The 20,624-nt window shown below is 38.5% G+C and overlaps 1 protein-coding gene across 2 annotated transcripts in view; it reads left to right on the top strand.

Annotated features, from left to right (window-relative positions):
- Positions 1 to 20,624, top strand: part of DDX10 (DEAD-box helicase 10) — a 296,714-nt gene that overhangs the window by 31,361 nt on the left and 244,729 nt on the right. For both annotated transcript variants that reach the window (XM_027082372.1, XM_027082373.1), the window contains exons 10-11: positions 17,223 to 17,324; positions 18,512 to 18,599. In XM_027082372.1, the coding sequence (XP_026938173.1) occupies positions 17,223 to 17,324; positions 18,512 to 18,599 (190 nt within the window). The remainder of the gene's footprint in view (positions 1 to 17,222; positions 17,325 to 18,511; positions 18,600 to 20,624) is intronic.

Raw genomic sequence — 20,624 nt, 5'->3', positions numbered from 1 at the left:
GTCTATTCTCAATACAGCAGACAGAATGATCCTTTAAAAACACAACTCAGATCATGGGACTCCTCTGATGGCTCCCCATTTCACTCAGAATAAAAGCCAGTGTGACCTACTGGGCCTATGCTATTCAACCCCCCTCCAATCTTATTTCCTGTTATTCTCCGCTTGTTATTATTCTCCGCTTGTTCCCTTGCTCCACACTGGTCTTGCTATTTCTCCTGCATGCCAGGCATATTTTTGCCTCAAAGCCTTTATATTATGTTTCTTCCACTGGAATGCTTTTCCCTCAAGTATCCACATGGCTGTCTTTCTTTACACTGCCCCAACCACTCCTCCTTACCTTGCTCTATATTATCTTTTTTCCATAGCACTTATCACCTTCAAATATACTAGAGTATTTACTTATTTATTGTTGTTTTCTTTTTCTCTTCATTAGAGTGTAAGCTCCATAAAGGCAAAGGAATTTGTCTACTTAATTGATGGTTCCAGAGCACTTAGAACAGGGTCTGGAACAGAGAGGCACTTGAGATAACACAATTAGTTTCTCAAATCAGACTCATGAATCAGAGATAACATATAAATTATCTATTGTGGTGTAATGAATTACCCCACAACTTAGTGGCTTGAAGCAAGAACCATATATTATCTCATGGTATCTGTGGGTTAGGAATTCAGGTGTGGCTCATCTGGGTCCTCTGGCTCAGTCTGTCACAAGATTGCAAATCAAGGTGTCACAGGTACTTTAAGGCTCAATGGGGGTGGGGTGGGGGTGGGGGTGGGTCTCTTTCCAAGCTCACGCATGTGCTTGTTGACAAGATTCATTCTCTTGCTGGCTGTTGGTCAGAGGTGTCTTTCAGTTCCTTTCCATGTGGTCCTCCTCTTCAGAGGGCTTCTCACAATGTGGCATCTGGCCTCATCAGAGAGAGCAAATGAGAGGGGAAGAAGGAGTACGGTGGAAGCAGCAATGTTTTTTATGACCTAGACTCAGAAGTCAAACTCCATTTTTTTTTTTTTTAATAATTGACATACAACATTATATTAGTTTCAGGTGTACAACATAACAATTCAGTATTTGTATATTTTGCAAAATGATCATCAAAGTAAGTCTAATCTGTTACCATACACAGTTACAGAATTTTTTTTTCTTGTGATGAGAACTTTTAAGGTCTATTCTCTTAGCAACTTTCAAATATACAGTACAGTATTATTAACTGTAGTCACCGCGCTGTACATTACATCTGCATGACTTTTTTTTTTTGCGGTACGCGGGCCTCTCACTGTTGTGGCCTCTCCTGTTGCGGAGCACAGGCTCCGGACGCGCAGGCTCAACGGCCATGGCTCACGGGCCCAGCCGCTCCGCGGCATATGAGATCTTCCCGGACTGTGTCCCCTGCATCGGCAGGCGGACTCTCAACCACTGCACCACCAGGGAAGCCCGCATGACTTATTTTATAACTGAAATTTTGTTCCCCTTCTCCCATATTGTCTACTCCTTGCCCCCAGCCCCGGCAACCACCAGTCTGTTCTCTGTATCTATGAGCTTGGTTTTTTCTTTGTTTGTTTTTAGATTCCATATATAAGTGAGATCATACAGTATTTGTCTTTCTCTGACTTATTTCACTTATATTTTTAAATCTATTTTTGCCCCACCTGCTCCTGACATATTTTCTATAGTGTAATGCCCTTAAGGTCCTTTCATGTTGTTGCAAATGGCAAAATTTCATTCTTTTTAACACAAAATAATATTCCATTGTATATATATACTACATCTTCTTTATCCATTCACCATTGGTGGACACTTAGGTTGCTTCCGTATCTTGGCAATTGTAAATAATGCTGCAGTGAACATGAGGGTGCGTATATCTTTTTGAGTTATTGTTATTCTTTTCTTTGGATAAATACACAGAAGTGGAATTGCTGGATCACATGGTAGTTCTATTTTTAATTTTTAATTTTTTTGCATCTTTATTGGAGTATAATTGCTTTACAAAGGTGTGTTAGTTTCTGCTTTATAACAAAGTGAATCAGTTATACATATACATATGTTCCCATATCTCTTACCTCTTGCGTCTCCCTCCCTCTCACCCTCCCTATCCCACCCCTCTAGGTGGTCACAAAGCACCGAGCTGATCTCCCTGTGCTATGCGGCTGCTTCCCACTAGCTATCTATTTTACGTTTGGTAGTGTATATATGTCCATGCCACTCTCTCGCTATGTCACAGCTTACCCTTCGCCCTCCCTGTATCCTCAAGTCCATTCTCTAGTAGGTCTGTGTCCTTATTCCTGTCTTACCCCTAGGTTCTTCATGACATTTTTCTTTTTTTCTTAAATTCCATATATATGTGTTAGCATACGGTATTTGTCTTTCTCTTTCTGATTTACTTCACTCTGTACGACAGACTCTTGGTCCATCCGCCTCATTACAAATAGCTCAATTTCGTTTCTTTTTATGGCTGAGTAATATTCCATTGTATATCTGTGACACATCTTCTTTATCCATTCATCCGGTGATGGACACTTATGTTGTTTCCATCTCCGGGCTATTGTAAATAGAGCTGCAATGAACATTTTGGTACATGACTCTTTTTGAATTATGGTTTTCTCAGGGTATATGCCCAGTAGTGGGATTGCTGGGTCATATGGTAGTTCTGTTTATAGTTTTTTAAGGCGCCTCCATACTGTTCTCCATAGTGGCTGAACCAATTCACATTCCCACCAGCAGTGCAAGAGTGTTCCCTTTTCTCCACACCATCTCCAGCATTTATTGTTTCTAGATTTTTTGATGATGGCCATTCTGACTGGTGTGAGATGATATCTCATTGTAGTTTTGATTTGCATTTCTCTAATGATTAATGATGTTGAGCATTCTTTCATGTGTTTGTTGGCAGTCTGTATATCTTCTTTGGAGAAATGTCTATTGAGGTCTTCTGCCCATTTTTGGATTGGGTTGTTTGTTTTTTTGTATTGAGCTGCATGAGCTGCTTCTAAATTTTGGAGATTAATCCTTTGTCAGTTGCTTCATTTGCAAATATTTTCTCCCATTCTGAGGGTTGTCTTTGGGTCTTGATTATGATTTCCTTTGCTGTGCAAAAGCTTTGAAGTTTCATTAGGTCCCATTTGTTTATTTTTGTTTTTATTTCCATTTCTCTAGGAGGTGGGTCAAAAAGGAGCTTGCTGTGATTTCTGTCATAGAGTGTTCTGCCTATGTTTTCCTCTAAGAGTTTGATAGTTTCTGGCCTTACATTTAGGTCCTTAATTCATTTTGAGCTTATTTTTGTGTATGGTGTTAGGGAGTGATCTAATCTCATACTTTTACATGTACCTGTCCTGTATTCCCAGCACCACTTATTGAAGAGGCTGTTCTTTCTCCACTGTACATTCCTGCCTCCTTTACCAAAGATAAGGTGACCATATGTGCATGGATTTATCTCTGGGCTTTTGATCCTGTTCCATTGATCTATGTTTCTGTTTTTGTGCCAGTACCATACTGTCTTGATTACTGTAGCTTTGTAGTATAGTCTGAAGTCAGGGAGCCTGATTCCTCCAGCTCCGTTTTTCATTCTCAAGATTGCTTTGGCTATTCGGGGTCTTTTGTGTTTCCATACAAATTGTGAAATTTTTTGTTCCAGTTCTGTGAAAAATGCCAGTGGTAGTTTGATAGGGATTTCATTGAATCTGTAGATTGCTTTGGGTAGTAGAGTCATTTTCACAATGTTGATTCTTCCAATCCAAGAACATGGTATATCTCTCCATCTATTTGTATCATCTTTAATTTCTTTCATCAGTGTCTTATAATTTTCTGCATACAGGTCTTTTGTCTCCTTAGGTAGGTTTATTCCTACATATCTGTTGCAATGGTAAATGGGAGTGTTTTCTTGATTTCACTTTCAGATTTTTCCTCATTAGTGTATAGGAATGCCAGAGATTTCTATGCATTAATTTTGTATCCTGCTACTTTACCAAATTCACTGATTAGCTCTAGTAGTTTTCTGGTAGCATCTTTAGGATTCTCTATGTATAGTATCATGTCATCTGCAAACAGTGACAGCTTTACTTCTTCTTTTCCGATTTGGATTCCTTTTATTTCCTTTTCTTCTCTGATTGCTGTGGCTAAAACTTCTAAAACTATTTTGAATAAGAGTGGTGAGAGTGGGCAACCCTGTCTTGTTCCTGATCTTCGTGGAAATGCTTTCAGTTTTTCACCATTGAGGACAATGTTGGCTGTGGGTTTGTCATACGTGGCCTTTATTATGTTGAGGAAAGTTCCCTCTATGCCTACTTTCTGCAGGGTTTTTATCATTAATGGGTGTTGAATTTTGTTGAAAGTTTTCTCTGCAACTATTGAGATGATCATATGGTTTTTCAGTTTGTTAATATGGTGTATCACGTTGATAGATTTGCGTATATTGAAGAATCCTTGCATTCCTGGAATAAACCCCACTTGATCATGATGGATGATCCTTTTAATGTGCTGTTGGATTCTGTTTGCTAGTATTTTGTTGATGATTTTTGCATCTGTGTTCATCAGTGATATTGGCCTGTAGTTTTCTTTGTGACATCCTTGTCTGGTTTTGGTATCAAGGTGATGGTGGCCTCGTAGAATGAGTTTGGGAGTGTTCCTCCCTCAGCTATATTTTGGAAGAGTTTGAGAGGGATAGGTGTTAGCTCTTCTCTAAATGTTTGATAGAATTCACCTGTGAAGCCATCTGGTCCTGGGCTTTTGTTTGTTGGAAGATTTTTAATCACAGTTTCAATTTCAGTGCTTGTGATTGGTCTGTTCATATTTTCTATTTCTTCCTGATTCAGTCTTGGCAGGTTGTGCATTTCTAAGAATTTGTCCATTTCTTCCAGGTTGTCCATTTTATTGGCATAGAGTTGCTTGTAGTAATCTCTCATGATCTTTTGTATTTCTGCAGTGTCAGTTGTTACTTCTCCTTTTTCATTTCTAATTCTATTGATTTGAGTCTTCTCCCTTTTTTTCTTGATGAGTCTGGCTAATAGTTTATCAATTTTATTTATCTTCTCAAAGAACCAGCTTTTAGTTTTATTGATCTTTGCTATTGTTTCCTTCATTTCTTTTTCATTTATTTCTGATCTGATCTTTATGATTTCTTTCCTTCTGCTAACTTTGGGGTTTTTTTTGTTCTTCTTTCTCTAACTGCTTTACGTGCAAGGTTAGCTTGTTTATTTGAGATGTTTCCTGTTTCTTAAGGTAGGATTGTAGTGCTATAAACTTCCCTCTTAAAACTGTTTTTGCTGCATCCCATAGGTTTTGGGTCGTCGTGTCTCCATTGTCATTTGTTTCTAGGTATGTTTTAATTTCCTCTTTGATTTCTTCAGTGATCACTTCGTTATTAAGTAGTGTATTGTTTAGCATCCATGTGTTTGTGTTTTTTACAGATCTTTCCCTGTAATTGATATCTAGCCTCATAGTGTTGTGGTCGGAAAAGATACTTGATACTATTTCAGTTTTCTTAAATTTACCAAGGCTTGATTTGTGACCCAAGATATGATCTATCCTGGAGAATGTTCCATGTGCACTTGAGAAAAATGTGTATTCTGTTGTTTTTGGATGGAATGTCCTATAAATATCAATTAAGTCCATCTTGTTTAATGTATCATTTAAAGTTTGTGTTTCCTTATTTATTTTCATTTTGGATGATCTGTCCATTGATGAAAGTGGGGTGGTGAAGTCCCCTACTATGAATGTGTTACTGTTGGTTTCCCCTTTTATGGCTGTTAGTATTTGCCTTATGTATTGAGGTGCTCCTATGTTGGGTGCATAAATATTTACAATTGTTATATCTTCTTCTTGGATGGATCCCTTGATCATTATGTAGTGTCCTTCTTTGTCTCTTATAATAGTCTTTATTTTAAAGTCTATTTTGTCTGATATGAGAATTGCTACTCCAGCTTTCTTTTGGTTTCCATTTGCATGGAAATCTTTTTCTATCCCCTCACTTTCAGTCTGTATGTGTCTCTAGGTCTGAAGTGGGTCTCTTGTAGACAGCATATATATGGGTCTTGTTTTTGTATCCATTCACCCAATCTGTGTCTTTTGGTTGGAGCATTTAGTCCATTTACATTTAAGGTAGTTATCGATATGTATGTTCCTATTCCCATTTTCTTAATAGTTTTGGGTTCGTTATTGTAGGTCTTTTCCTTCCCTTGTGTTTCTTGCCTAAAGAAGATCCTTTAGCATTTGTTGTAAAGCTAGTTTGGTGGTGCTGAACTCTCTAAGCTTTTGCTTGTCTGTAAAGCTTTTAATTTCTCCATCAAATCTGAATGAGATCCTTGCTGGGTAGAGTAATGTTAGTTGCAGGTTTTTCTCCTTCATCACTTTAAATATGTCCTGCCAGTCCCTTCTGACTTGTAGAGTTTCTGCTGAAAGTTCAGCTGTTAACCTTATGGGGATTCCCTTGTGTAATATATGTTGTTTTTCCCTTGCTGCTTTTAATATGTTTTCTTTGTATTTAGTTTTTGACAGTTTGATTAATATGTGTCTTGGCGTATTTCTCCTTGGATTTATCCTGAATGGGACTCTCTGTGCTTCCTGGATTTGATTAACTATTTCCTTTCCCATATTAGGGAAGTTTTCAACTATTATCTCTTCAAATATTCTCTCAGTCCCTTGCTTTTTCTCTTCTTCTTCTGGAACCCCTATAATTCAAATGTTGGTGCATTTAATGTTGTCCCAGAGGTCTCTGAGACTGTCCTCAGTTCTTTTCATTCTTTTTTCTTTATTCTGCTCTGCAGTAGTTATTTCCACTATTTTATCTTCCAGGTCACTTATCCGTTCTTCTGCCTCAGTTATTCTGCTATTGATCCCTTCTAGAGTATTTTTAATTTCATTTATTGTGTTGTTCATCGTTGCTTGTTTCATCTTTAGTTCCTCTAGGTCCTTGTTAAATGTTTCTTGCATTTTGTCTATTCTATTTCCAAGATTTTGGATTATCTTTACTATCAGTATTCTGAATTCTTTTTCAGGTAGACTGCCTATTTCATGTTCATTTGTTAGGTCTGGTGGGTTTTTATCTTGCTCCTTCATCTGCTGTGTGTTTTTCTGTCTTCTCATTTTGCTTATCTTACTGTTTTTGGGGTCTCCATTTTGCAGGCGCAGGTTCGTAGTTCCCGTTGTTTTTGGTGTCTGTCCCCAGTGGCTAAAGTTGGTTCAGTGGGTTGTGTAGGCTTCCTGGTGGAGGGGACTAGTGCCTGTGTTCTGGTGGATGAGGTGGATCTTGTCTTTCTGGTGGGCAGGTCCGCGTCTGGTGGTGTGTTTTGGGGTGTCTGTGGACTTATTATGATTTTAGGCAGCCTCTCTGCTAATGGGTGGGGTTGTGTTCCTGTCTTGCTAGTTGTTTGGCATAGGGAGTCCAGCACTGTAGCTTGCTAGTCGTTTAGTGAAGCTGGGTGCTGGTGTTGAGATGGAGATCTCTGGTAGATTTCTGCCATTTGATATTATGTGGAGCTGGGAGGTCTCTTGTGGACCAGTGTCCTGAAGTTGGCTCACCCACCTCAGAGGCACAGCACTGACTCCTGGCTGCAGCACCAAGAGCCTTTCTTCCACATGGCTCAGAATAAAAGGGAGAAAAAGTAGAAAGAAAGAAAGGAAGGAAGGAAGAAAGGAAAGAAAGAAAGAAAGAAAGGAGGGAGGGAGGAAGGAAGAAAGGAGGGAGGGAAGGAAGGAAAGAAAGAAAGAAGGTAAAGTAAAATAAAATAAAGGAAGATAAAATAAAGTTATTAAAGTAAAACATAATTATTAATAAAAAAATTCATTTTTAAAGAAAAAAACAAAAAACAAGGGACGGATAGAACCCTAGGACAAATGGTGGAAGCAAAGCTATACAGACAAAATCTCACACAGAAGCATAGACATACACACAAAAATAGGAAAAGGGGGAAAAAGTCATAAATCTTGCTCTCAAAGTCCACCTCCTCAATTTGGGATGATTCGTTGTCTACTCCTGTATTCCACAGATGCAGGGTACATCAAGTTGATTGTGGAGCTTTAATCTGCTGCTTCTGAGGCTGCTGGGAGAGATTTCCCTTTCTCTTCTTTGTTCTCACAGCTCCCGGGGCTCAGTTTTGGGTTTGGCCCCGCCTCTGCGTGCAGGTCTCTAGAGGGCGTCTGTTCTTCGCTCTGACAGGACGGGGTTAAAGGAGCAGCTGCTTCGGGGACTCAGGCTCACTGAGGCGGTGGGGTTGGAGGGGTATGGAGTGCGGGGCGAGCCTGCGCCGGCAGAGGCCGGCGTGATGTTGCACCAGCCTGAGGCGCGCCGTGCGTTTTCTCCGGGAAGTTGTCCGTGGGTCCCGGGACCCTGGCAGTGGCGGGCTGCACAGGCTCCCTCGAAGGGGGGTGTTGATAGTGACCTGTGGTCGCACACAGGCTTCTTGGTGGCAGCAGCAGCAGCCTTAGCGTCTCATGCCCGTCTCTGGGGTCCGCGCTTTTAGCCGCGGGTTGCGCCCGTCTCTGGAGCTCCTTTAAGCAGTGCTCTTAATCCCCTCTCCTCGAGCAGCAGGAAACTAAGAGGGAAGAAAAAGTCTCTTGCCTCTTCGGCAGGTCCAGACTTTTCCCCGGACTCCCTCCCGGTTAGCCGTGCTTCACTAACCCTCTGCAGGCTGTGTTCACGTCTCCAACCCCAGTCCTCTCCCTGTGCTCCGACCAAAGCCCGAGCCTCACCTCCCAGCCCCGTCCGCCCCGGCGGTTGAGCAGACAAGCCTCTCGGGCTGGTGAGTGCCCGTCGGCACCGATCATCTGTGCGGGAATCTCTCCGCTTTGCCGTCCGCACCCCTGTTGCTGTGCTCTCTTCCGCAGCCCCGAAGCTTCCCCCTCCGCCACCCACAGTCTCCGCCCGCGAAGGGGCTTCCTAGTGTGTGGAAACCTTTCCTCCCTCTCAGCTCCGTCCCACTGGTGCAGGTCCCGTCCCTATTCTTTTGTCTCTGTTTATTCTTTTTTCTTTAGCCCTACCCAGGTATGTGGGCACTTTCTTGCCTTTTGGGAGGTCTGAGGTCTTCTGCCAGCGTTCAGTAGGTGTTCTGTAGGAGTTGTTCCACATGTAGATGTATTTCTGATGTATCTGTGGGGAGGAAGGTGATCTCCACGTCTTACTCTTCCGCCCTGTTCCCCAGCTCCACCTATTTTTAAGTTTTTTGAGGAACCTCCATACTGTTTTCTGTACTGACTGCACCAATTTACATTCCCACCAACAGTGCACAAGGATTCCCTTTTGTCCACAGCCTTGCCAACACTTGTCATTTCCAACCTTCTGTATAATAGCCATTGTGACAGTTGTGAGGTGATTATCTTATAGTGGTTTTGATTTGCATTTCTCTGATGGTTAGTGATGTTAAGAACCTTTTCATGTACCTGTTGACCATTTGTATGTCTTCTTTGAAAAAAATGTCTCCTCAAGCCCATTTTTTGAATGAGATTCTTTGGTTTTTGCTATTGTGTGAATTCCTTGAATATTTTATTTTATTTTGGTTTTTTAAATTTATTTATTTATTTATGCCTGTGTTGGGTGTTCGTTGCTGCGTGCGGGCTTTTCTCTAGTTGTGGTGAGCGGGGGCTACTCTTCGTTGCGGTGCGCAGGCTTCTCATTGCGGTGGCTTCTCTTGTTGCAGAGCACGGGCTCTAGGCACGTGGGCTTCAGTTGTTGTGGCACGCAGGCTCAGTAGCTGTGGCTTTCGGGCTCTAGAGTGCAGGCTCAGTAGTTGTGGTGCATGGGCTTAGTTGCTCCACAGTATGTGGGATCTTCCCCGACAAGCGCTTCAACCCGTGTCCCCTGCATTGGCAGGTGGATTCTTAACCACTGCGCCACCAGGGAAGCCCCCTTGAATATTTTAGAACTTACCAGATATATGGTTTGCAAATATTTTCTCCCATTCAGTAGGTTGTCTTTTTATTTTGTCAATGGTTTCCTTTTCTGTGCAGGAACTTTTTAGTTTGATGTAGTCCCACTTGTTTGTTTTTGCTTTTGTTGCCTTTGCTTTTGGTGTCACACACAAAAAATCATTGCCAAGAGCAGTGTCAACACTTCATCTTGGCCAGGAGGCCCAGATTACAGTTAAGTCCCCTGCATACAAACGAGTTCCGTTCCGAGAGCGCGTTCATAAGTCCAATTTGTAAGTCCAACAAAGTTAGCCTAGGTACCCAACCAACACAATCGGCTATATAGTACTGTACTGTAATAGGTTTATAATACTTTTCACACAAATAATACATAAAAAACAAACACAAAAAATAAAGAAAACATTTTAAATCTTACAGTACAGTACCTTGAAGAGTACAGTAGTATAGTACAAGAAGAGTATAGTACAAGAAGTACAAGAAGAGTTACTGACTGGAGGAGGGAGAGGAGGTGGGAGATGGTAGAGCTGAAGGATTGTCAGCAGTGGGAGACGTAGGGCAAGCTGCAGTTTCACTCATGCCTGATGTTGATGGCACAGGTTCTGGTTCCTTGTTGGATTCAACTCTCTCTACCCTCTTGAAAAAACAATCCAGTGATGTCTGGGTAGTAGCTCTTTTTTTCTCATCATAGGTGGCGTGGTAGCACTGGATTGCATTTTGAAGAGCTGCTGCAACCTTTGTGTACCGTTCTACGTTAGGGTCCTATGCCTGAAAAACTTACCAGTGCCTCCTTAAATAAAGAAAATCCCCTTGCCATTTCTTGCGTCGTGAATCTCTTTGGTTCTTCAGTTACTTCTTCCTCTTGTCTCTCTTGGTCCCTTCTCTGGGCCTCCAATTCCATCAGATCTTCATTAGTAAACTCCTCGTGTTGTACAGCAAAGGGTTCAATGAAGTCCTCTTGCAGATCTAGCTTGAAATAACGATACTTTATAGTATTACTGTACTCTATACAGTACTGTACAGTAAAGTACACAAGAGCATAACCACTTGTAGAGGATGCATGCACACCAGACAATGTACACCAGACAATGTACACCAGACACATGAACTAACTTACGTGATTGGACACGCGAATGCACGTTTGCACCTTTGAAAGCTCGCAACTTGAAGATTTGTGTGTAGGGAACTTACTGTATTGGGAGCCAGTAATTTAGAAGCTGCCTACCACACCTAATGTCAAACTTCACTAGTATGTAATTTCAAGTACAAAGGTAATCACGCGGTATAGGTGAAGGCAGGAAGAGGTCTGGGACCTCCATTACAGCTCCACAGGTGCATTCTTGCCACATCAGGGTGTGCTGTGGCCCAGATTAACCTCAGAGTCTCTAAGTGATATATGAGGTTTATCATTTACACCGATGGGCCACTGGTATAGTTACAAAGCTGATCCCAGAGACCTACTCCTTAAATGCATAGACTGTAAACAAACCTGGTACATCGTCTTAGTATCTCATAGATGAGGACTCTCATGCTAGCAGATCTACTATGTTTGTTTCCCAGGAGGCTTGTCATTGGTATGTTTACGAGGAGGTTTGACTATATCACTTGTTTTTTTGGCCAGGGTAGCTTCTTCCCTGCCCTCTTCTGCACCTCCACAGTGAATGATGGGTTGTGGCTTAGCCATTCACTTCCTAACACATAGCTGAGTGAATATGAATGAACTCATTTAGCCTTTATAATAACCTTATGAGAGAGGTCTTCGTATTAAAAAACTGTTTCTCAGAGATTGTGAGGTAAAATGTGTCTAAGATCACTCAGGAAGTACCATGGCTGGGGTTTATACTTGGGTCTTTCTGACTCTACAGCTCATGTTCTTGTCAGTGTGCCCCAAACTAGTCGTTTTCATTTAATGAAGTCTAGTGGCCGTTGCTTCCATGCAGGGCTTCTAGAATGTATGAAAGGCAGGTACTTGGAGAAGGAAAGTAGATATTTCTATTTAAGTTTGCTGCCATTCATGGTCATGAGGATAAACTAAAAATATATGCATTTTCCTTCTTTATTTGGACTGTGAGAGACAGATATCCCATAGTTGATCAAACACTGTCCTTAAAAGTCAAGAAGTTTAGGTTTGGACATGGCTCTGTCACCTGATGGCTGTGTACCCTTTGAACTTGTGTTCTTAACCTCTTTAAGCCTCAGTTTCTTCTCTTGTAAAATGGGATTGATCATATCTCTCAGGTTCCTAAAAGTATAATTTTAGGTAGTATCAGTACCACTTTTGTATAGGTTTTCTTTTTCTTTTTAATCTATTAAAACTTTAGTGTTTTTCAAAAAAAAAAATTCTTTTCTGGGGACAGAGTTGACAGAGTTTAATGTTTTCTACCCTTACCCTGTGAACTTCATAAATCCTTATACTTACTCAGTTTGCTAGAAGCTTTCCATGCAATGCATGTTAGCCAGCTTGGCTTCTTTCCAGTTATTTTATGGTGAACCTCATTTGTCAAACTGTTGAGCCTATGTAGTATACCTGTTTGTATTTCTAAGATCTTAGGCTGCAGATGACTTCATCTTTCCTGGAATATTTCCCAGTCTGTCTTTTTATTTTTTAAATCTAGTGTAGTATCTTTAGATCCTGGAATAAGCTCTGCTTTGTACCACGTTGTGCAGGAGGAGCAGAACAATTGGACTCTGATTCTTATGGCTGTCTGTCTGCCTCTGTATGGCTGACTGCACTGTCCTCCCACAGTGATAGGAACTCTTGGGGCTGGTTGCCACAGGTAAGGCTAAGGCATAGGGAGAATAGAAGCAGACACAGGGCGGGGACAAAAGAGAGAAGGGCTGTGGAATAGCAGAGTGTGACCAACAGTTGTCTCCATTTCTCCACCTCTTGATCATACTTGTATTGTGAACAATGACTCGTATATTAATACAGTCACAGGTGTTAAAATTAAGGTCCTAAAGGGACCTAGATCATCTCACTCAAACTGTATAATTTATAAATAAGAAAATACAATATATAGTGATAAAATGACTCATTATCCAAGTTTATAAAGCTAATGAATAGTAGAACTGGAACTTGAAATCAGTTCTGTTGATTCCAAATCCAGTATTTCATCTGCTAGTGCAACATCTAGTGGTTTGTTTGCATTTTTTCACCCACCAAATATTTAGTCACCAGCTTTTAGGTACATACGATATATGTTAGGTCTGAAAGTCAAATTCATACATGTTAATTTAATGGTCAAGATAAGAGAATACACTAATATTGGTAGTACTAGGATGTGTTAAACAAGGTAAGAGTTAGATGTAGATTTTTAAAGCTTATAAAGTTTTTACTAACTTGTGTTTTATTACAAAAGACATGCTTATTTATTATACAAATTTGAGACAATGGGCAAAACAGTTAAACCACCCAAATTCTACCACCTAGAAAAATTTCTTTTTCGTGTATGTTTGTATATATATTTTTTTAAATTACAAAAGTCGAATCCTTCTAAACATTCTTTTATAACCTGATTGATAACCTGGAGAACCAGGCTGGGAGAACTCAGAGTGGCAGTTGTGAACACTGTCAGATCCTGCTGCAGCAGTTGTTGAAGGTAGGAGTGAGCAAGGTTTAAGGGCCATTTAAAGACTCAACTAGAATGGAGTTTGTGTTGAGGAATCTGAATTGGTGGATTAATGGTTCTTGGGTAGAAGGCAAACTATTGCCAGAATGGCAAGGCCTTTTTCCCTTCCTCTGGCCATATTGTTTCAAGGTTATTTCATTGGAAGAATTACCATTGGGATCCAAGAGTCAGTGGTTTGGATCTCCTAATTTAGCTAGAGATACAAGTGAGCTGTAGGGTGTAGAAGTAAGTTTCCTGATATCAGACAGTTACGGTCAACCTATTGAGGATCCTTCTTTCCGGACAGAATCCTGCTATAGTTGAAAAGGAGTATGGAAGTGAAAGTGTAGTCATCAGCTCATTATGTAGTCATCAGCTGATTATTTATTTATTTAGGCCAATTTCTTGGCCTTTCAGGAACTTTTTTATTTGCTTCCTCAATTGGTTGCTTGCTTTTAAGATTGGCAAATTAATGTAAAATGAAGCTTATCATAAATTCTGAAGAGTTACATAAATGTAACTGATGGTATTAACACTGATGGTAAAAATGAGACTTTTTGTTTTGTTTCAGATGCAGGGCAGTTTTTTTTTTTTTTTTTTTGATGCCTACAGTGTTTCTTAAAATAATCTGTCTAAATATATAGAACTTTAAAATGTAGGTCTTATGAAGAACATTTATTTCTCTATGCATATATTTAGCCTTGGGTCTTGGATATTGCTTTGGAAATATAAAAGCTAGCTCATGGGTAAATAGATTATTCTTGTAAGCATTTTTTAAAAAGGGGGGCAAATGTGCTTATGCTTTTTTAAAAGTGCTTTTCTTTTTGTAATAAAAGCTTACTGGAAAATTTTGGGTGTTGGTATGTGGGAGATAATTTGTGCTTTACATTGTTTCTGGGAAAAGATGTGTGTGATGTAAAATAGGTAAAATAACCAGTGATGATCTTTATTAAAAGATGCTTGCTTTGTGGGATTCGACTTTGGACATGTTTTTCCATTTTCCTTTGGGAATCTTTTTCTTCTAAATTTCAGTGTTGCAGTCTGTCTTAACCTTAGCCTTTTATGTGTATATTCTGTTAGGTATATTCTGTTAAAGGTTTGAATATGACCCCTTGGTGACATTACTCGTGACTTATCCTCCTAGATTGTCCCTGGATGCATGAATGGGTAGATAAGATAGATGTAGATGGTTAGACTTATTTTTGCTTATGAGTCAGTCTGAAGATTGAGATCTTCATTGGATTCCCTTTTGATATCCTAGAGATTTCTCTTTACCCCTTTGCTACAGCTCTGGCCTAAGTAGACTTTGGAAGCCTTTTTATTTTCTTTCTCCATCTCTGAATTTGGATGTGGAATGTTAGAAGCGTGTGTTATCCTTCAACCCACTCATCTCCCTTATTCCTAATTGTTTTTCTTTGTACCACATGAAATAAGCTTTTTTACTTATGAAGGTAACTGATTTTACTTCAAGAGTCGGTCTGCTTTGAGGGTATTTGGTAAGTGCATACATAGTGAGTCAGTATTGACTGATCTGTGTCCTCTTTGACCTTCACCCTGTCCTTGGTAAAATTTTAGAATTTCAGTAGTTGTGATGTCTCTCAGATATCTTGTTTGTTCAGGTACCTCACTACTTCATAGACTAATAATTTCTGCTCACAGATAGTTTAGTCCAACATTGCTTAGGGGAAATGCTTTAAATTCATATTTCTTCATAGTAAATTAAGATGAAACATTTGAGTCATACTAGTCTGTATTAAAATACAGTGAAGAAGTTTTTCAGTTGTGAAACAGATTCTTTGTAAAAGGAGTAAATGTATGCTTAATTACTTTCATCTCCCTGTTTAATACACAAGCATTTAGAAAACATGGAATAAACAAACAAGCACAAAGTAGACAAAACTACCCATTGGACTCTCTCAAATGCTGTTTTCTCCCTGGAAAACTTGACTCTCCCCTAACAGTTGACTAATTCCTAATTGTTCTTTAAATCTCAGCTCTTAGATGTCATTTTCTCAGGGCAGTTTTTTCTTTCTTTTTTTTTTTTAAACTCCTAGAGCACATTGTGTAGAGCTCTGTGTTATGTGTTTTTGTAGCTTCCCATATGTCTACTGTAGCAGTCATATCACTTTGTTGTTATTACGGGTTTTATGTCTATCCCTAATAGTCTGTAAACTCTGTGACAGCCAGAACTGTATCTGTTTTATCACTCTATTTCAGTGCCTGGTATATGGTAGCCCCTTAATTTTTTTAAATTTATGAATTAACTTTAACCTTTTAATACTTTTGATGTTTTATTTCATACTTTTCTATGTGTCTGGGTACACATAAAAATATATAAACACATACTTTTGTAATGCTATTACACTGGAGTTTTTTTACCCTTTTGTGTAGGAATAGAATTTTGAAATCAACATGTGAGGTAAAAATTGCTCTTCAGTCTTTGGATTGACAGTAAGTCAACAAAGTCATATTCCCTCCAGTGTACAGTGATAAAGGTCTGCTTATATACAGTGGTAGTTGGTCTCTCTAGAGACTTATCCAAGGTCCTCTAAAACCAGACTCTCATGTACCTTCCGGCAGTCTTTCCTGCTGTGCACTTACATACACTGGCTTCAGTTGAATTTCTCCTATCTTTAGTTTACTCTGTGTTTGTCTTGTATTTTCTGGTTCCCGCTCCTTTGTTCATGCCATTTTTCCTCTTTGGAATACCTTAGCTTTTCCCTTTCTATCCATTTTTAAGGCCCATGTCAAATTCCATCTGCTGTGACATGTTTCTCTTTTTCTCTGGCTAACCCTTAGTGTCCTCCTTTCACTTCTGAGTTCATGGCGCTTTATTGCCAGTGGTTATCCTTTGACACTTGGTGATTTACCATTTTGGGACTGTTTTTTGAGGCTCTTGCTTTTGTGTGAGTTTGTCTTTTCTGGTAACCATATTGTTGGATCACTGAAGGCAGGGATATTCATCTTCTATTTATTTGTGTTCTTCATAATTTATACCTGGCACAAAGTTTTTCAGTAAATAGTTTATTTGGTTAACTATAAAAATTTATTTGCCCCTCATATTTATAGCATGAACCCTGAAGAGAATTCTTTGTCTTTAAGAAATTTCTACAAATATCTGATTCTATTCTGTCTTACTGCTTTCATGTAATATCTAAGGTATCCAGGAAATCTGTATATAAGTAGCACAAGAAGCTTAAGTAACTATGGGGTGCCTTATGGCCCACTTACATAGAAATTTTTGATGGTGCACCTATATACTAGGTGAAGGAAGAGAAATCATGGATTAGAGGTAGTAAGTTTTTCAGCGGAGCAGAGATCCATTCCTTATAACTGATGCCTCTGAACTCTGAACCATGTTATTCCCAAGGTAGAAGAAAAATTTCCAGGAAGATGATTAGATTTCCTTAATGTATTGGGAGCCATGTTTATTAAATGATTAATTTTATTACATCAGTCTTGTGACTTGAATGAGAAATTGTCTCCTTGCTATAGGTAGACCGTTATTTAAGAAATTCTTCTTAATTGATTTGTTTCTTCTACTGTGGTATAGCCTAAAAATCAATGGGAATTGTAACTAGTGATGAATTTTGAAAAAGGTGTTCAAGAGCCCTAGTTTTCTGTTGTCACAGAAGTTAAAAAAAATGGTATTCCTCATATTTACTAATTTGCTGAACTTGCTTTCTTGTTACCTGTTCATCAAACTGTTAAAATGTAAAGTGCAGATGGCATTAATGTGGAAGGGATTTTGTTTGTTTTTTGTTTAGGTACAAAGAGGATGGTGAAGCTTTATTAATTTTGCTTCCCTCAGAAGAAAAAGGGATGGTGCAGCAGCTTCTTCAGAAGAAAGTGCCTGTGAAGGAAATCAAGTAAGAACTATTTGCTGTCTTGATATTATTGTTAGAAAAATGAAGGCATGAAATTATTATGCCTAATTATGTATACCTAATTCCCTCCTCCCTCTAAGCTTTTCTGCTCTATGATTTTGGACTTTTTGTTTGCTTTGTTTTTAACAACTTTTTTAGAAGACTGTCATCGGAGAAAACAAGATGAAAAAGAGACCTTGTTAGCATCAGGAGGCATTGATGGTTGAAAGAATTAAACCTCTTGGCTGAACTTATTTTTGGGGTTGTCTGTCTATTTCAGAGGATTGTCCTCTCCTGTCATTGAAGATGTTTAGATTGAGTGTCAGCAGAATTGATTGTAGTCTCACTTATATTGGGGCCCTTGAAACACCCTGCTTTCATCTGGAGGAAAGTAACTTGGGAGGGTGGTTAGATGTGGTGGAGGAGTGGATAAGAGTTTAGATGAAACAAGATTGGGTGTGAGTTGATAATTGTTGAGGCTGAGTGAAAGTTTTCTACCTTTGTATATTTTGATATTTTCTGTAATTAAAAAAAGTAAAAAACACCTCATCTGCCACCACCTATTACCACTCCAGCTTTTCAGGAACAAAATTGTTCAGTCTAAAATCAGGGAAACAAGTGGAATTTCCTTTGTGAAACCTAGAATAGATGCTTGTAAGAATTACATTCTTTCCTGTAATTTTCATTCTAAACCCCGGGCAGATTTAAGTAACCATTCTATTATGTTATGCCTGATTTCTAGATAAGGAAAACAATATTTATATCCTTGGCTACTTGTTTATTATTTGACTTTTGTTTTATGGTATTTGACTGAAAACGGAAATTGTATAAAAGTGACGTTTGCTTTCATTTATTCCATTTCATTGATGATCTACCTCCCACAAGAGGCTACTTTCTATCCTTAAAGACTTAAGAAGTGAACATTGCTAATTGTGGTGTTAACCTAATCTTTCAGTCAGTCAGCATGGGTTGTTTAGAGAAAATGTGAATTTTACATTTTTTTCCTGCATTATTCAAAATATGCAGAGTCAAATTTCTGTCTAGTGTAATTTCAGTCTAATCTGGGTCATAGATGAGAAATAATGTTATAGATTTTAAAAATACTGAGGAAAATAGAAAATACTGTATACTGTTTTCAGTTTCTAAAATTGAGATGTCTTAGTTTAATCTTTATCTTTTTGTTACAAAAGAATCAATCCAGAAAAACTTACAGACATTCAGAAAAAATTGGAATCGCTTTTAGCTCAAGATCAAGATTTAAAAGAAAGAGCTCAAAGGGTAAGTCATTTTTGAATTTGATACCTTCAGTGGAATAGAGCATATAATAAAGTTACGTTGTATCATTTTCTACTACTTCTAGGTTGCATAGTTATGCTTCAGATATTCAGGTAGTATAAAGTTCAGGTAAGTTTAACTTATTCTTTAACTTTGAAAAAATTATGTATTTCTTTCTTTTTTTTTAAAAAATTTTTGGCTGCACCACATGGCATGTGGGATCTTGGTTCCCAAACCAGGGGATTGAACCCATGTCCCTTGCAGTGGAAGCGTGGAGTCTTAACCACTGGACCGCCAGGGAAGTCCTAAAAGTATATATTTCTTATAGTAACTTGGAAAAATGTCTATTATTTGTCCATAGTCTTGTCAGACATATAGAAAATACTCTGATTTTTAAGTGTACAATGGCTGGATTTCTAATATACTTGATAAGGTTATCAACTTTTGATTTCTTCAGTAAAGTTTTTATTAACTTCTGACTGCACTTTCTTGACTGTAAAATTAATATCTTATATTAGGTTAAATTTCTAGAAAGCATAGCACTCTTGCTAAATTCTCTTTAGGAATGAGATTTTAATCTATAAGTATGACAGTGTTCCCAAACTGCTTTTTTTGGACTTAGAAATCCTCTTGATTAGCAAATACTCAAAGAATTGTCACTTTTAGTTATACTTATTTTTTGGTTCTTAGAGCACCCAGCAGTAGATTCTTTAGAAAAGGAAGATGTGAAATTATTTTGCGTTGTGCTTATAGCTGTCCAATCTTTGAATTGACAAATATTTGAGTCCCTGTTATGAAGTTCTTCATTTTCAGCACTTGTTTACTTATATTTTAGTTACGAGATCTACATACGATATCTACATCTGCATCTCCCATAACTCAACAATGATTTAAAGAGTAGGGATTCAGAGATTGGAGGAAGAAAATAAAGAGGAGGCATGGAAAGGGCATCCTCAGTAGACAGAGGAGCCTGAGCAGAAAGTCAGTAGTCAGTCTTTTGTGTGATGGTTTTGAAAGTGGATATTCTAAGCAAAGAAGTTTTATTTAAAGAGAAGATCTTATGTTTAAAAAATTAACTTAGGTTATATTTTATCAAATTATTGTCACTGTGCTTAAAATACCAACATTAATGATGAAAGCTAAAATTCAGATGCTTAGTATGTGCTAGGCACTTAGCTGCAGCATGACCCTATTACATGACAGTTTGGTTTTTTTTTTTTTTACATGACAGTTTGATATGCATTGTGTTGTTTAATCTTGCCAACAACCTATGAGGTAGGTGATATTGATTTGATTTTATAGATGGGAAAATAGGAGCTGAGGAAATTAAAAATTGTCCAGGGTGACGTAGCTATTAAGTGGCAGACCTAAGATTTAAATCCAGGTCTTTCTTCAGAACTTCCATGATACATCAGGAGAAGTTCCAGAGTATAAGAGAATCAAATGATGAACTGTGCGTAGTTAAACTTCTGTAAGCTCACTTCACCTGAAATCTAATGAAAAGGGTCTGTAAACAGATTTTTTTTTTCTTAGTTTTTGGGCATATATTTAGGCATGGAAACATTTGTGTGCATGTTTTGCCTAGCAGACATACTTTAAGCTAGGAGTTAAATCTTTTAGAAGCTTTGGAAATAGTATGCACATTTGAAAATAATATACATGAATTCTGATGTCATGACTTTGTGCATACTTAGGTCATTCTATTATGAATCAGGAAATATGAAACACTGGAAGGATGTCGTTTCACTGGTTTCTGCATATAACAAATGAGCCTTCCAGAATAAGATTATAGAAAAGCACATTGAAATAAATGATGTGATTTACTGGGTGTCACGCATGGTTTAGCAGAACGGCTAACTGTTGTCAGCTGCAGCAAGCTATCGAATTTCATAGAAGCAATTTTCTAGCTTTTATTATAATCTGGATAGAACAAAAACAATAAGAAACTGGGATGATTTCTTGTGGACTATTGTAGGGGAAAAAATTATCCTTGAATTATTCATTTTAATGCCTATGGAGACAGGGAAA

This window comes from Aethalodelphis obliquidens, unplaced genomic scaffold (genome assembly GCF_003676395.1).
Source record: "Aethalodelphis obliquidens isolate GAN/ISIS:26980383/991018 unplaced genomic scaffold, ASM367639v1 scaffold46, whole genome shotgun sequence".
Classification (NCBI taxonomy): Eukaryota; Metazoa; Chordata; class Mammalia; order Artiodactyla; family Delphinidae; genus Aethalodelphis; species Aethalodelphis obliquidens.
The sequence above is the reverse complement of the archived record's forward strand: the minus strand, read 5'-3'. Positions and strand labels throughout refer to the sequence as shown.